Below are 18,631 nucleotides of genomic sequence, written 5' to 3'. Positions count from 1 at the left end.
ATAAAATGAATGATAACATCTCATTATTTATTTTGGAAAAGCCTAAAATTGACAAAAACTACGGCATTTACCTTTAAGGCACATGAGGCTATATAGAGTTAAGTGACAAACAAATAGTTTCTGCTAGAGAATCCAGAAACAAGATAAAACTTCTATATTTGTCATATACTAACATTTTTTGGCTTAAATATAAAGATGTTTTGATACATTTCACAATTTTTAAAGCTCACTATACTCTGGATAGCTATACACCAACTTCTTGAAAGGTTTCTTCTTTGAGGTGCTTTAACACTTTGAAGAGCTACATGAGATGTACACCTACTCCATACAGTCATTAAATTACAAGTCAGTTTCCTGGATTAATCTGCAGTACCTAGTTAACCAAAGAACTAAGAACATGACAAAACTGCCACCACCTAACAAAAAATGAGACAAATCTCATTAAAAAAACCATTTTATTATAAGCTCTTGTTAGGACAGTCTGAATTAGTCCATTAATAGTCCATTATACTCACTGAATACAATACTGCATTAATTCAATTGCAAAACTATAGAAGATGTACCTTTTTGTTCAATTCTAGGTTCATGCTTTTAAAATTATGGTGGTGTCTGACAGGTTCAAAAAATGTAATTCTTCCACTTCTGAGATATAAAATGACCTACTCACAAACCTCTAATAACATGTGTATGGATAAATCTGAGTGCACTTTATTATGCCCTCAGTTAACAAAGTCATTTCTGGGACCAGAGATATAGTACAGAGGGTAAAATGTTTGCCCTGTATGCCAACAACCAGGGCTTGATCCCCAGCACTGCATATGGTCCCCCCAACACTGCCAGGAATGATCCCTGAGCACAGACGGGTGCTGTCCCCCCAAAAAGTTAAAAAACAAACCAAAAAAGAAGCAAAACAAAACCAAAGATAGCTCTGATGGGAGGAAGATTTATCTGCTCCAATATCAAGTCAATGTCAATATTAAAACTGACATTTCACATTTTAACTTTATATTTAAAAAGAAAAAATTAAGCTGGATTGCTTTAAAATTAACTGAGGGGTGGGAGAAACAGTATAGCGGGTAGAGTGCTCACCTTACATGAAGCAGACCCAGGTTCAATCCCTGGCATCCCATATGGTCCTCAAGCACTGCCAGGAGTAATTCCTGAGTGCACAGCCAGGAGTAGCCCCTGAGCATTGCCAGGTTTGGCAAAAAAAGTGTACTCAGATATACACCAAATTAAATTACTTATTTTAAGAAGTCATAAAAAACTTGATCTGCATGAGGCATTAAGACAGAAAAAAAGTATATAATACATTAAGGGCAAGAGCTTTATCTCTTTTGTGCTATTTGAGGGGTTTTAATCTCTGTCTTTGATCATTAGCGAATGAAAGTTATTTTAATGTTCTTCTTTCAGAGGAAATATTTTCAATATCCAAAACAATTTTATGTACTATCTCTAATATATACTACTGTAAAAATATTTCGGACTTATACAAATTTTTATGGAACACTTTCCTATAACCATTAAAGTCTTTATAACCCTTAAAATCTGGCTTTGTGTAACTTTGGTAAGCTCATTTAATGATGACTTACATCAAATATAAGGTTTGGGTGTGGAGTTGGAATGATACATCTATGAAAAGGATAATTAACAGTATATAAACCTGGTACCACAATAAAATCTATTTTTAAAAAGTTTAATCTAAAGTACTAAGTCTGTGTGACTGTTAGGAGGAATTGGCTTTATTATATCACGTCCATAATTAAGATTTTATTTTACTGGCTTCAAGTATGTAATAGTTAACCTGCTTTAAGTATCCAAAAGTTGCCTAATTTCATTGAAGAGTGTACCAAGGAGTGGATCAAGAACAATCAATCTTCGAGAGTTAATTTTTGCTAAGAACAGGCAGAGAATTCAGTTGTCTTTGCTCTTCTCTACATTTATTCTTCTGCAAATTTACTCTTCTTATACATAGAAGGAAAATACAAAGATGACTATTTCCCCAATGCTTAAAGGATTCTAAGAACTATCAATGAATGTAGCAGTATTTAAAATGTTACAACAGTACCAAAAAAATCAACTAATAGCTCTATAGATCACTCCTCAATGGATCTATTTTTATTGGTTTCAATTCTTGAACATTCAAGGAACTAAAATTAAAGTAAAAAATTTTAAGTATGCAATGGTTAATATTAAGACTTATGTCAACTGATAATTAAGAATTTAATTGCTAATCTTTTCTCTAATGATAAAATATATTAAAATGAAAAGAAATCCTATTATTCTCTAATTCTAGTTTAATACTCTAACTTCTACAGAACCATTCCAAAGGTTGTCCACAATAAGAAAACTGTGAAACTCAGAAAGCAGCTTGATTGTCAGTAGTATCAGCTCCCATATTCTTTAACCCATGTAATCTTTAAACACATGATAAAACAAAAGGAACCATCCTACTGCTAATATTGGTAACAAATTCTCCACTAAAATATTTAAAGTACATGATTTCAAAACTTAAAATCAGAATTCTATTAATAGTAAAAAAAACTAAGATGTCTTCTATCTTTCTACTCCATGTATTTCTATCAGTTTAGAGAAATTTAGAAGATCTGTAAGGTTTTCTTTTAGTTATTTTTGAGCATAATCTTTTCATATGCCAGAAATTTTTATTTCAAATTACTTAAAAATTTTGATCTGTACTGGGGAAAAATGTACTAGAAAATAAGAGACTTTCTGATTTTGAGATAGTCTGATCGCCTAAAATTTTAGAAAACACTGCAAAAGCTGACTTGGTTGTTTTTCTTAATTGCTTCCTCTTAACACAGCATCTCGTCTAATAGTTCACCTACAAGTAACTATTTCCTCAGTAGTTATCACTTACATAAAGGATTCTGAATTTACATAAAGTGAAAAATTAAAATCAAACAGTAAAGACATTAGGGCCTGTTTTTATACCTGTTAATAATGAAGGGAAACAGGTAGAAATAAACCCAATGAAGGCACTACTGTAAACAGCAAACCACATCCCACTTCCACCACCTGAAAAACATTTCCACTAAGAATTTTTAATGATCCTAAGGCCCTCTAGAAAATGTAAACCAAGAAATAGCAACATAAAAAGGAACTGAATTATAATCTCTACACAAATTGTCAGCAGTACTTACACATCTCCTAAACTGTCAGAATATACTACTAGTCTTTGAAAAAAGTCCACTTAACCATGTTGAAGTTTAAATAGTCAAAACATTTACCTAAATCAGTGGTTCTTAAAACAAGTGTGCCATAAAATAACCCCGTGCCCATTAAAAGACAATGGGGTATCTGGTAACCCTGGGGTATCTGATTCACTAGAACTAGGATGCGACCCAATACATACATTTCTAACTATTTCTCATGATGGAGCAGCTGTTGGCCCAGGGACCACCCACTGAGAATCACTGGCCTAAATTATTAATGGCACATTAGCAGATCCCTAACCAAAAAGTTTGGTCAAGATGCATGTAAACAAATCAAAACAGAATACATAAAAGCTTAGAAAAAACACAGATAAAGCCACCCTGATTACATCAAAACATCTACATCTGCATCATGGTCTTCCTCAGTCACTTTCAAGGACAGCACTTCTTCATTCAGGAAGAGGCCACTGAGCCTCTCCTTCCGAGCCTGCCTTTGCTCTTTCAGCTGTCTTTTGCGTAAGGCCTTCTGCTGTAACTTCCGCTGTTTGGATCGCTTCTGTTAAAATGAAAAAAATTTAAATCAGTAAGGGTCAGTTATGTTCTATTCACTGAAAAGACTGAATCAAAATCAGTAATTCTTACAAATCAAACTCCATTTTCCCAATTTTAAAGATTATGTTAAAACTCCTCTTCAATATGACTTCAGTTCCAGGGAGTTGCATTTGAAAATGATTAAGATTTTTTATTAATGGCATCTCACTGGTAAATATTCTGATAAGGAATGGTATAGATTACCAACCATTTTAGACTTTTTATAAATCAAACAGTGTCGGTGCGAAATTAAACTGGTGTCAGTGCAGAATGAACATGTATTAAGCAACTCTGGACACAAATACAGAGATTACTGTCAAAGTTTCTAATCCTTATTATTTAAAGGTGGCTTTTATCCAAGTGCACTAGAAATTTTACAACAGAAGGGAATCACATTTTTATTATTCATTTTAGACAAATAGCATCTTTAGAGTCCGTTAGATACTCTCTACCCCTTGCCACCAGTGAACAGATGTCACATAGGAACCGCCACATATCTAGAGGAATCTCTTCAATCTACAAGACTGCTATGTTTCTGCTCCTTTGGTAAGAGCTAGACATCAGGGTATACTCTAGTCATCACTGAGTTGCAGAGAAACCTTTACCATCCGTATGTGAGCTCCAAATTGTTCCACGCCAAGGATTTGAACTATCCTGAGGTGGCAGAACCCCTTTTATATATACTTACACTTCCTATTCTTTATGCAACCAATAACATTATACAAAAAACTTTCAAGTGTGAAGGCTAAACAGAAATTAGAGAAGACATTATTACATTTAAAAAGAGCTCAAAAGAAACAGACAAGATGAAAACAGTTACGAAAATACTAAACACACACAAAAGACATATACAACATTCCTGGGAGCTCATAGACAGCAACATTAGCAACATTATGCTATGTTTTCAGTAGTGAGTTGCAGTCAACATTGCAATCTTGAGACTCACTCATTTTCATCAATTCAATTTACTTAAAACAGAAATAAAAATCATATAAGATTGAATATAACTGTAGGCCCAAGAGTCCTACAAAGCACTTAGCCCAGAGGGGTTTTGTTCAATAGCAGGCATCCTGCTTGTTCAATTAAAGCCAAAACCCACGGCATAAATTTATGGCAAAACTTATCCAGGGGAATAGGATAAGTTTAACTCTTCAAGAAAAATCTAGGATGGAGTATTAATGTTAATATTGAAAGGTAAAGTTTTGTATCGATTAGTCATTTTACTTTTGAATCCCGAATCCGTTCTGCTGCACTTGCAGACAAGTTGCTGTCACTGTGTGCTCGACTCATGTTGGCACTGGAGTTTGAAGCAGAGTTTCCAACACTGGACCCACTGCTGCTTGCAGAACTGACCATGCTGGCGCTGCTGCTGCTGACACTGGCACTGGCACCGCTCACTCCACTGATGCTGGCACAACTAAAGTTGCTTCTCTTCCAGGCCTCTCGTGTGGGCCGCTGGCGAGGGCTATGCTCCTTTATATAGTTTCTAACCTTGGAATCCACAAACACACACTATTTAGTGTTGCAACTTGAATGCCTATCCTGAAAATACTGGCTGAAAGAAGAAACTGCATGGATTACCCCAAAATGTTAAAGAAAAACAGGAGGGAAGTTGACTCTCATGGTAGGATTGGTGTTAGATGGATGACGAAAATTGAACAACAAATTTTATGGTGTTTGCATAAAACTAAAAAATAAAGTCACTAAAGATGAACAGAGTTGAAGATAAAGATTAAATCATTATCTATGTGTAGAAACAAGCACCAAAAATGATATTGTTATACAATTTAGAATATATATTATGGAGATAGACTTTGAAAGCATAAGTTAAAATAGTCATTTACTGGCCTCCAGAATTTAGAGTTATAAGAAACTATCACTAAAAAACAGAAAAAACTCAAAAGAATGTAGATGAGATTCGGCCTTTTTAGGACTCTACTTGAGATGCTTCAAGTGAGCTGCTGATTATATCTAAAATTCGGGTGTCTCAAGAACAGATGACTGGTTAAAGAAACTTTGGTACATCTATACAATGGAATACTATGCAGCTGTTAGAAAAGATGAAGTCATGAACTTTGCATATAAGTGGATCAACATGGAAAGTATCATGCTAAGTGAAATAAGCCAGAACGAGATGGACAGACATAGAAAGATAGCACTCATCTGTGGAATATAGAACAACAGAGTAGGAGACTAATACCCAAGAATAGTAGTATATAATACCAGGAGGTTGGTTCCATAGCTTGGAAGCTGGCCTGACACGCTGGGGGAAAGTCATCTCAGATAGAGAGGGGAACACCAAGTAATATGCGATTGGAGATCTTGCGCAGGAAGGGAGATGCGTGCTGAAAGAAGACTAGAGACTGAACCGGATGACCATTCAATACCCATATTTGGAACCACAACACCCGAAAGGAAAGAGATATATCAAATTGGAATGCCCTGCTACAGAGGCGGGGTGGGGTGTGGGGGATGGGACTGGGGAGGTGGGAGGGATACTGGGTTCATGGGTGGTGGAGAATGGACACTGGTGGAGGGATGGGCTCTTAAACATTGCATGAGGAAAAACAAGCACGAAAATATGTGAATCTGTACCTGTACCCTCCCTGTGACTCACTAATTTAAAATAAATAAATTTTAAAAATAAATAAAATAAAATTCGGGTGTCTACCAAGATAAATAAAGCACTGACAGAACTCTATAAGAAAAAAAATCCAACACTATCAAAAAATTGGGAGAAGAAATGAACAGAAACTTCTTCAAAGAAGAAATACAAATGGCCTATGAAAAATACAAATGGCATATGAAAAAATGTGTCATGTCACTAACCATCAGGAAAATGTAAATCAAAACAACAATGAGATATCACCTCACATCACAAAGACCGGCACTCATCAAAAAGAACAATCAGTGTTGGTGAGAATGTGTGGAAAAGGGGACCCTCATTCACTGCTGATGGGAATGTTTGCTGGTCCAGCCTTCTGTGAAGACAATCTGGACATTCCGCAAAAAACTAGGAATTAAGCTTCCATATGACCCAGCAATTCTACTCCGGAGAATACACCCCAGTGCCCAAAAGCACAAAACACAAAACACATCTGCTCTCCTATGTTCACTGCAGCACTATAAACAACAGTCAAAATGTGGAAACAACCGAAATGAGAAGGGAACACTAGGACAACGGGGGAGGGGAAAAGTGCCTGTCTCAGAAGGAGTGGGAGGGAATCTGAGGACACTGGTGGAGGTTAGTGGGCACTGGTAAAAATGGGCTGGATGTTTAAAAAATAAAATCAAAATTTTGATAAATTACAAATGCAGAAAACTGAGAGTAGTGCTTATGTATTTTATTCAGTTATGTACGAGGTAAAGTGAGCAATGAAAACTATATTTAGAAGATACTAGAAAAGCATAGCAGTAGGAAATTTCATTACTTTTTATACTAGTCTGGAAAAATCACTCTATAAAACTACTCCAATTCCTCAGTTCAGATGTGCACTCAATTATAGCTATCAATAAAGTACTTTGATTCTGTCAATGAACCTTTTGTAAGATGATTTAGAATAAATCTTTATCTTAGCATAACCAATCGTTAAGTGATAATACTGCTTCAAAGCCTACATGGTTAAAAAGCAAATTCTAAACTCACTTGATCAAAAATAGGCTTAAACCTCTACCTAACACCATGTAAAAAATCAGATCAAAATGATTTAAGACCTCAACATCAGACCAGTATTCATAAGGTACATTGAAGACAAGGTCGGCAAAACCCTCCACGACATTGAAGCTAAAGGTAACTTCAAAGATGACATGCCACTGGCGAAGCAAGTAGAATCAGAGATAAACAAATGGGACTATCTTAAACTAAGAAGTTTCTGCACCTCAAAAGAAACAATGATCACAAAGATCCTGAACAAAATATTAGCAAATAGGATCCAACAACTCATCAAAAAGATCATACACCATGACCAACTGGGATTCATCCCAGGGATGCAAGGATGGTTTAATATTCGGAAATCAATCAACATAATCCATCATATCAACAAAAGAAAAGATAAAAACCATATGATCATATCGATAGATGCAGAGAAAGCATTTAACAAGACCAGCACCCATTCATGATGAAAACCCTCACAAAAATGGGTTTTGGAGGAACTTTCCTCAAGATAGTCAAAGCCATCTACCACAAGCCTACGGCAAGCATTATCCTCAATGGGGAAAAACTAAGGGACTTTCCTCTAAGATCACGCACAAAACAAGGATACCCACTCTCACCACTTCTCTTCAATATAGTACTGGAAGTACTTGCAATAGCTCTTAGAAAAGAAAAAGAGATTAAGGGCATCCAGATAGGAAAGGAAGAAATCAAACTGTCACTATTCGCAGACGATATGATACAATATCTAGAGAAGCCTAAATAAAGCCTCTACTAAGAAACTCTTGGAAACAATAGATGCATACAGTAAAGTTGCAGGCTATAAAATCAATATCCAAAAATCCATGGCCTTCCTATATACAAACAATGAGGCAGAGGAAAGGGACATGAAAAAAGCAATCCCATTCACAATCGTGCCCCAGAATATCAAGTACCTCGGAATCAGCTTAACCAAGGAAGTAAAAGACCTCTACAAAGAAAACTATAAAACACTATTCCATGAAATAAAAGAGGACATGAGGAAATGAAAACATATCCCCTGCTCATGGATAGGGAGAATCAACATTATCAAAATGGCGATATTCCCCAAAGCACTATACAGATTCAATGCGATCCCTATAAATATACCGTGAAATTCTTCAAAGAAACGGATCAAGCAATCCTAAAATTCATATGGAACAACAAACGCCCACAGACAGCTAAAACAATTCTTGGGCAAAAGACCAAAAAGGGAGGCGTCACCCTCCCCAACCTTAAACTTTACTACAAAGCAGTAACAATTAAAACAGCATGGTACTGGAACAAAGGCAGAGCCATAGACCAATGGAACAGGGTGGAATTTCCCTACACAAAACCCCAAATGTATGACCATCTAATAATTGATATGGGAGCAAGAAATGTGAAGTAGAGCAAGGAAAGCCTCTTTAACAAATGGTGCTGACACAACTGGACAACCACATGCAAAAGAATGGGCTTAGACCTCGACCTGACACCATGCACAAAAGTCAGATCAAAATGGATTAAAGACCTCAACATCAGACCACAAACCATAAGGTACATCAAAGACAAGGTCGGCAAAACCCTCCACTATATTGAAGATAAAGGTATCTTCAAAGATGACATGCAACTGGCCAACCAATTGGAAACAGAGATAAACAAATGGGACTACATTAAACTAAAAAGCTTCTGCACTGCAAAGGATACAGTGACCAGAATACAAAGACAATATACAGAATGGGAAAGGATATTCACCCAATACCCATCAGATAAGGGGTTGATATCAAGGGTATATAAGGCACTGTTTGTACTCTACAAGAAGAAAACATCCAACCCCAACAGAAAATGGGGCGAAGAAATGAACAGAAACTTTCCCAAGGAAGAGATACGAATGGCCAAAAGGCACATGATGCAGATCAAAACAACCATGAGATACCACCTCACACCACAGAGACTGGCACACATCCAAAAGAACAAAAGCAACTGCTGTTGGAGAAGATGTGGGGAGAAAGGGACCCTTCTACACTGCTGGTGGGAATGCTGACTGGTCCAGCCCTTTTGGAAAACAATATGGACGCTTCTCAAAAAATTAGAAATTGAGCTCCCATTTGACCCGGCAATACCACTGCTGGGAATATATCCCAGAGAAGCAAAAAAGTATAGTCGAAATGATATCTGCACTTATATGTTCATTGCAGCACTGTTCACAATAGCCAGAATCTGGAAAATACCCGAGTGCCCTAGAGCAGATGACTGGTTAAAGAATCTTTGGTACATCTATACAATGGAATACTATGCAGCTGTTAGAAAAAATGAAGTCATGAACTTTGCATATAAGTGGATTAACATGGAAAGTATAATGCTAAGTGAAATGAGTCAGAAAGAGAGAGACGGACATAGAAAGATTGCACTCATCTGTAGAATATAAAATAACACAGTAGGAGACTAACACCCAAGAATAGTAGAAATAAGTACCAGATGGTTGACTCCATGGCTTGGAATCTGGCCTCACACTCTGGGGAAAAGGCAGCTCAGATAGAGAAGGTGACACCAAGTACACTGTGGTTGGAGGCCATGCGGGGGAAGGGTGATGCGTGCTGAAATTAGACTAGAGACTTAACAGGATGGCCACTCAACACCCCTATTGCAAACCACAACACCCAATTGGAGAGAGATAACAAAAGGGAATACCCTGCCACAGAGGTGGGGTGGGGGAAGATGGGATTGGGGGGTGGGAAGGATGCTGGGTTTATTGGTGGTGGAGAGTGGGCACTGATAAAGGGATGGGTTCTCGAACATTGTATGAGGGAAACACGAGCACGAAAACTTATAAATCTGTAACTTGACCCTCACAGTGATTCACTAATTAAAAAATAAATTAAAAAAAAAGAAACAATGACCAGACTACAAAGATAATCCACAGAATGGGAAAGGATATTCACACAATACCCATCTGATAAGGTGTTGATACCAAGCATATACAAAGCACTGGTTGAACTCTACAAGAAAACATCCAACCCCATCAGAAAATGGGGCGATGAAATGAACAGAAATGTTCTCAAAGAAGATAATCCAAATCACCAAAAGGCACAAGAAAAATAGCTCTTCATCACTATTCATCAGGGAGATGCAGATCAAAACAACAATGAGATATCATCTCACCCCACAGAGACTGGCCCACATCCAAAAAAACAAAAGCAACCAGTGTTGGCACAGATGTGGGGAGAAAGGACTCTCCTTCACTGCTGATGGAAATGCCAACTGGTTCAGCCCTTTTGGAAAACAGTATCGACCTTTCTCAAAAAACTGGAAATTGAGCTTCCAGCAATAGCAATAGCTCTTCTGGAAATATATCACGGAGTTGCAAAAAAGTATGGCAGAAATGACATCTGCACTCATATGTTCATTGTTGCACTGTTTAAGATAGCCAAAATCTGCAAAAAAACGAGTGCCCAAGAACAGATGACTGGTTAAAGAAACTTTGGTAAATATAAACAATGGAATACTATGCAGCTGTTAGAAAAGATGAAATTTGCATATAAGTGGATCAACAAGGTAAGAATCATGTTAAGTGAAATGAGCCAGAAAGAGAGGTACAGACATAGAAAAATTGCACTCATTTGTGGAATATAAAGTAACAGAATGGGAGACTAACACCCAAGAATAGTAGAGATAAGTACCAGGAGGTTTGCTCCATGGCTTGGAAGCCAGCCTCACATGCTGGGGGAAAAGGCAGCTCAGATAGAGAAGGGAATACCAAGTGAAAGGTTCTTAGAGGGCCCACTCGGGATGGTAGTTGCATGCCAAAAGTAGACTAGAGACCGAAAATGATGGCCATTCAATACTTGCATTGCAGACCACAACACCCTAAAGGAGAGAGAGTAAAAGGGAATGCGCCTGCCACAGAGACGGGGGGGGGGGGGGAAGTGGGGGAGATGGGAGGGATACTGGGAACATCGGTGGTGGAGAGCAGGCACTGGTGGAGGGATGGGTACCCGATCACTGTATGACTGAAACGTAAGCATTAAAGTTTGTAAGTCGGTAACTGTACATCATGGTGATCATTAAAAAAAATGTAAAATAACTCCCATGATCCCATAAAGGAAAGCTATATATAAAACCCTCTAAAACCATGTATTGTCACATATTAACATCCTTTTTTCAAAAAATACATTCAAAGCAGTTTCTGACCTTAATTATCCACATATTAAAAATTATACAAATCTGTGTTTTATCAAACAATTACATTTTCAATACCTGTACATGTATTCTTTTCTTTACATACCTGCTTCAGTTTTTCATCTGTGAGACAGTTAAGTTCAATAATAAACTCACTGTCTGTAGGGGAGATTTGAGCAGAAGGATCAATTATTTTAATAATATCAAGTTGCTCCCGAAGACCCATCTCAGTACTGACTTTACGACTTAGATACTCAATATATTCAACCTATGTTATGAAAAAAATTACAATAAACAAGATCAATGTCAAAACCTATAATCTTTTAGTGTTATTTATAACATGCTTTTAATATCTAAAGCAAGAAAAGGACAGGGAGGTAGCTCAGTGATACCTGAGGTATTGCACATGTGAGGCCCTGGGTTCGATCCCCAACACCACACCAAAAAAAAACACTTAATATATACGCTCCCTACAAAATATTCAGTATTCAAACACAGATTAAGAAATTCACATTTACCCAGCATTTTTATACAGGCAATAAACTGGGCATCACATGTTCTCCACACATACAAATGGAAAAAAAGTCAAGATCTCTACCTGCTCATCATTTGTCATAGCACTCCAAGGAAGTTCATCTAAATTCTGGTGCTTATTTTTCTTTTTAGGAAGCAGGCAAGGTGAACTTGGAATACTGGGTACGACATCAGAAAACACATCACTCCCACTGGCAATGTCGCTACCTGGTAACTTCATTAAAATAAGGAGGATTAGTGAAAGCAAAATTTCTCAAATATATTTAACATTGTATAAAATATTTCAAAGTGATTAACATTTTATTTAATAAGACAAATAGAGCATAAAAATATTCTGACTGACTCATGTTTAGACAAAGAAGCAACACTGCTTATAAACAGCAATGTTTATATAGTCACCTATCCAATGAAGATATAGTTTCCAAAAACTTAAAAGCATAACAAAGACTTGATAAAATGCTAAGAGCCATTTTATCAACTACATCAATAAGCTTTTAAATTCATAACACAAATAGAAGCTAGCGTCCACACAGAATAATGAAAGAGGAAGATTGGTTTCCACCCAGGGGACCTGATGTTCTGCCACTACCTGGATCTTTTCCAGCTATATGGCCAATATCAACACAAATCACAACCTTTGACTTCATGTCTATACTAACAAACTAGAAAATTAAAATAATTTCAACTACATCGATAATATAAAACAAATCACTTTCAAACCCTGAAGCATTGTTTGTGTTTTAGTTTTCGGGCCACATACAGTGATGAGCAGGGCTTTCTTCTGGCTGTGCACTCAGGAATTACTCCTGGTGGTGCTGGGGTCACCATTTGGGATGCCAAGGATCAAAATAGGGTTGCCACGTGCAAGGCAAATGCCCTACCCACTGACTATCTCTCTGGCTCCAAGGCTAGAAGCATTATCTTTTAAAAAGGAAACAAGAAAAATGCTAGGGCATTATGTATTAAAAAGAAAAAATGCAACGTCTCATACATAATCAAGTAATTTAGAGTGAGATGAATAGGGGTTGAGACACAGCTCAGGTGAGAGAGGACATTAGAGAGCTGTTACCATATGTCCCAGTCCCAAGATCAAGTGTGTCCTGGTGGCCCCCAGACACCACTGGCTGTGGCCACACAATCCAACCACCCTAACTTGGGTAGCCCAAGCAGAGCTTTGCTAGGTATAATACCTGAAAAAAAAGTTAATAAAGTGAGATGAACAGCAAAATAAAAAGTGTCCTTATTTCAATTGCCTATTAAATGCCAGTTGGATGGATTTTATTTTTTCAGCAACTTTGTTGAGGTGTAAGTGATAAACTACACCTACAATTTGTTAAGTATACAATTTGATGAGTCTGGACATATGGCAGAGAAAAATAACACAATCAAGGTAATTAACATATCCATTACCTCCAAAAATCCCAATTATTATTTACATTTCTACGACTTAGTTTTCCCCTTTCCTTTCCCTCATTGATGATGTCTCAATGACTGGGAGTGGCACAAGTTTTGTTTTGGCACACACACATTTATCAGATTTGTGATGCCACTAGAGGTCACTGTCCTTTAGTTGTGGTGCTCACATACATTCTGGTTGTAGTGATCATGGGGTCACTGTGGGGCTCCTGTCAGTACTTACTGAGGGTTGCACTCCTGGCAACAGAGCTCACATATTGTTTTCTGTCTCACTGTAGTACTCAGTGGAGGTTGCACCCTTTAGCTGAAATACTCCCACACTCTTGGCTGCTGCATGGTCAGAAACTGCCCATGGCACCAAGAATCTCAGACAGCAGGACTGCCAGGCACAAACTGTAAAGGATCATGTGTGGTACGTATTGAACATCAAACTGTAGATCAATCAGTAACAGCACACATGATAGCACTCTGGATCAAACTCAAAGCCTCACATTTGAAAGTACTTAGCCACTGAATCATCTACTGAACCCCCAAAATGGATTTGAAATAAATGTGTTTAAATTCACTGTTCAGAGAGATGAACCGGAGCCGCGCCACGAGAAGCAGACCCTCCGCGCCTATAGACTGTGATCCTGAGGTCTCCTAATCCATTTTGGCACCAGAGCGGATTCTCGCAGCCATGCATTTTGACTGTGAACTGAGCTATAACCTCGTGCAGCCCAAGGAGGGATTTTTCCCTCTCCACCCCATTTTTCTGAGCGAAAATGGTGGCAGCGGCAGCAGCCACGTGGTGAGAGCCACCCTCTAAGACCCCTCAACCCAGAGGTAGGACTTTCTTTCTTTAGTGACGTAGCCTGTAGGTGGTCCTGGGAAGGGGGGCGTTCCCGGCACGCCTTCCGCCCAGAGATGAACTGGAGCCGCAGCAGGAGAAGCGGACCCTCCGCGCCTAAAGACTGTGATCCTGAGGTCTCCTAACCCATTTTGGCACCAGAGCGGATTCTTGCAGCCATCCATTTTGACTGTAAAATATTAGAAACCCAAAACCGCGCGGCCGTGAAAGTCTTCACTCTCAGCAATGAAGAGAAATTATTAGATGATGCCTATTCAGCAGGCCTGATTGTTGGGGAAAATTTCCAATCAATAATAGCGAGTTCTGTATGGAAATATGGAATGTATTCAAGGTATATAGAGAATAATGGGAATATCATTAGCTACTTAGATGGTGGGTGGGGTGGGAGGGGGTTGTATTGGGGTTCTTGGTGGTGGAACAGGTGCACTGGTGAAGGGATGGGGGTTTAATCAGTATTTGACTGTGACTTAAACCTGAAGCTTTGTATTTTTTTCTTTTTTCATGGTGATTCAATAAAATATTTCTTTAAAAAAATAAATAAAGTTACTGTTCAATGGGGCTGGAGTGATAGCACAGCAGGTAGGGTGTTTTGCCTTGCACACGGCCGATCCAGGTTCAAATCCCAGCATCCCATATGGTCCCCTGAGCACCGCCAGGGGTGATTCCTGAGTGCATGAGCCAGGAGTGACCCCTGTGCATTGCTGGGTGTGACCCAAAAAGCAAAAAAATAAAAAATAAAAAAATAAAGTCACTGTTCATAAAGATACAATGCTTTCATCTATGGTTTCCAGATATAATGCTTTCATTTTTACAAAGTACAAAATACCACCCTTTAGGGAGGTAGTGTTCTATAAAGACTGTAGTGAATTAAGTATAGACTTTGTAATTATATCTGGTTTTGGATTATTTCTAGCTTGTAAAGTTATCACCAGAAATACTATTTTAGGAACAAATATTACTACAATCACAAGTATATTTGGTTTCCTGTCATGCCCACAGTACAGAGGATTCAAGAGTGCAAGTCATTAAGATCCTTAAACAAGTACTTTGTACATTTGTATATGGGAATAATAACAGAAATTTATACCACATAGTACATAACAGATGCTAACTTTGGTATGACAGGTCATAAATGAAAGTATCTATCAATGAACTGAAACTGCAGGATTATTGCTTAGAAAATATAGAAGCAAAGGGAGTCAAATGAGTCATAAAACAGAGGTGATCACTATGTAAAGAAACAGCACATTTTCACTTTGATGAATGTCACTGGTCAATCCGGTACATAAATTATTTCTAACAATTTGCATACTGTCTTTAAAATCTCATTTGCTAACACCAAACTCTTCACTCTTGGCTCTAATGTTATCTTTGGTATAATTAGAGAATGACTGCTGAATGAATAAAGGCCATCTCTTTTTCAGCCTTACGTAAAAGAGAATGATTTTGTAATTTTCCCTTAAAAACATCCAACATTACTAAAGATCTCCTTGAAAATAATAATTGTTTTAATAATACAATAGATGAAAGGTCTCTCCTACTCCAAATTCCCTTAATAAATTTGTTACAAAAAAGAACTCTGAAAATACCTGTATCCTCAAAATTTAAGATCAACTGTTATAAAAATCTCCAGTGAGGGGCTGGAGCGATAGTACAGCGGGTAGGGCGTTTGCCTTGCACGCGGCCAACCCGTGTTCAAATCCCAGCATCCCATACGGTCCCCTGAGCATGGCCAGGGGTAATTCCTGAGTGCAGAGCCAGGAGTAACCCCTGTGCATCGCCAGGTGTGACCCAAAAAGCAAAAAAAAAAATCTCCAGTGAATATTTGTTAGGTGCCATATTATCTGTCTTTATCAGTGGTTAAATGTTTATAGGAAAATCAGGAAGGTTGTAAAAAAAAAGGTTCTTTCATTCAGGGAGAAGGAAAATGACCCCCAAGTGTACTCATATCCAAGCTCCAGTGTGACTGGCCCTATCATCTTATAAAGGGAAGCTTGCTTATTTGAGCCTCAGAGACTTGGGTAGTTAGGGATAATGCCACCCATCTCTAAGTAAAAAGTTTAAATGAGGTAATATGCTTACATATAGGTTACATTTAATAAATTTACTTTTCTTTCCTCATATGTTGTAATGGTTTTGAACTCTTACAAATGATAGTACAAACTCTCAATAAGTGTCACATGTTGTTAAAGTGACTGTGTTCCATTTCACAAAGTAGTCTCTAAAAATGATGGGAGAAAGGTAAAGGCATTTGATAGCACTGTAGCACTGCCGTCCCGTTGTTTATCGATTTGCTCAAGTGGACACCAGTAACATCTCCTTTGCGAGACTTGTTATTACTGTTTTTGGTATATCAAACACGCCACGGGTAGCTTGCCAGACTCTGCCATGCAGGTGGGATACTCTTGGTAGCTTGCCGGGCTCTGCGAGAGGGATGGAGGAATCAAACATTGCTTTGTGCAAGGCAAATGCCTTACCCACTGTGCTATCGCTCCAGTCCAAAGGCAATTTGGTAGGCAGTATAATTTAATAAAAGCATAAATAGAAAACAGAGTAGGAATGATATCAATATAATTAAAATATAAACGAAAGACTAGGGATTTGAAAGCTCAACAAAAGAACCAAAAAGCTGTTCTAGAGAATGTAGAAGTAACTTCAGCCAATTATTTTTTCTTACAAGTGACTTAATGAAAGTGATGTTGAGGGAAGATGAATAAAAAGCAGCATGCGGACAAAAAAGAAAAAGTAAAGATAGGAAAGAAGACAGGAAATTCTTCTGATATAGGGCTAGATTAAGATTTTTAAAACGGGAAGAAACAAATAGAAATTTCTCCAGTGCAAATAATTGGGGAACAGAGCGACAGTACAGAGGTTAAAGCATAAGACTTGACTATGGCTAACCCTGGTTTATCTACAGCACCAGATAGTCCCTGAAGCATCACAAGGAGCATCTCCAGAGTCCTCTGGGCACCATCGGGGGCGCGGCATAATCCCTGGCAAAACAAGGCCAGAGCAATACTGCATCATTGTTCCTAGAATTGAACCATCAGGCTGGTTGGTAAAATATCACCAGTAAGGGGTGTGGAGCAGCCTCAGCACTTTTTGGGTGGCCCGGAAATAAACACCAAAGATGACTTACAAGATCATTTTCTAACAAACAGGATAACTGAAAACTGATGAATTTTAACTGTTATATAACCCATCCAACACGATGCACATAAGACCTTTTTTTTTTTGCTTTTTTTTAAGACCTTGATTTTTTATAGCAAGAGACTTGAAGCAATGTTACAGATCTTCTAGTAGTCCAATACCAGCATTTAATAAATATGGAAAAATTATGACCAAGTATGGACATTTAATTAGTGACAGTACCTAAAGTAGCACACAAGTGGGCTGGGGAGAAAGATCTGTGGCAAAATACTTATCTTGCATGTTTGAGGTCCTGGGTTCAATTCCTAGCACAGTCAAAAGAAAAACAATAAAGTTTTGGGGTACAAGTTCAGTGCTTTCAACTATATCAGGGTATTTTCAAATGCAAGTAGTTTGAAATAAGAGAATAATACCACTTTGGAATTAAGAGTATAGAGTGTTACTGAGAGAAGCAAATGTACTTTTATCAAATTTTTTATTATCATTTTTTTTTCTTTTTGGGTCACACCTGGCGATGCACAGGGGTTCCTCCTGGCTCTGCACTCAGGAATCACTCCTGGCGATGCTCAGGGGACCATATGGGATGCTGGGAATCGAACCCGGGTCAGGCGCGTGCAAGGCAAACGCCCTACCCGCTGTGCTATCGCTCCAGCCCCTCAAATGTACTTTTAAATGACAGGTCATTTACACTACACTGTAAGACATGTTACAAAGCAGAGTCTCTATTTTTCCTATGGAAATGCTATAACTGGAAGATGCACTGCTGATTAGATAATAGGTTAGCATTAAATAATATTATCCAAGTGGAAATGTCAAATAGTCATTACTGGAGATATTGGATTAGAGTAGCAGATGTTCAACAAAATTTATGAGCTCCTGTATATTATTAGACTAGCAATTTTCTATTTTGTAACTGAGAATGTATTTCAAGATAAAAATGCTTAATAATTCTTACTCCAGTATTTTCCATGGGAAACAGTATTTGGTAGGGCTTATAATCAGTAATTGTGACAAACATGGAAAATTAAATCAAACCTCTGCTCTATTTTCTGCAGTACGCGGCAAAATTTTATGAGTTAGCTTATTTCT

The 18,631-nt window shown here is 37.9% G+C and overlaps 1 protein-coding gene across 2 annotated transcripts in view; it reads right to left on the bottom strand.

Annotated features, from left to right (window-relative positions):
• Window positions 1-438: 438 nt before the first annotated feature.
• Window positions 439-18,631, bottom strand: part of FAM199X (family with sequence similarity 199, X-linked) — a 44,936-nt gene continuing 26,743 nt past the window's right edge. Inside the window, exons 3-6 of one of the 2 annotated variants that reach the window (XM_055122253.1) lie at window positions 12,191-12,340; window positions 11,699-11,860; window positions 4,989-5,255; window positions 439-3,729 (exon numbers count right to left, since the gene is read on the bottom strand). In XM_055122253.1, coding sequence (XP_054978228.1) covers window positions 3,559-3,729; window positions 4,989-5,255; window positions 11,699-11,860; window positions 12,191-12,340 — 750 coding nt within the window. In that variant the 3' untranslated portion in view covers window positions 439-3,558. The remainder of the gene's footprint in view (window positions 3,730-4,988; window positions 5,256-11,698; window positions 11,861-12,190; window positions 12,341-18,631) is intronic. The other variant, XM_055122254.1, reaches the window with a different exon arrangement.

The sequence above is a fragment of the Sorex araneus genome, chromosome X (assembly GCF_027595985.1).
Source record: "Sorex araneus isolate mSorAra2 chromosome X, mSorAra2.pri, whole genome shotgun sequence".
Taxonomy (NCBI): domain Eukaryota; kingdom Metazoa; phylum Chordata; class Mammalia; order Eulipotyphla; family Soricidae; genus Sorex; species Sorex araneus.
Note: the sequence above shows the minus strand (reverse complement) of the source record. Positions and strands in the feature narration are given on the sequence as shown.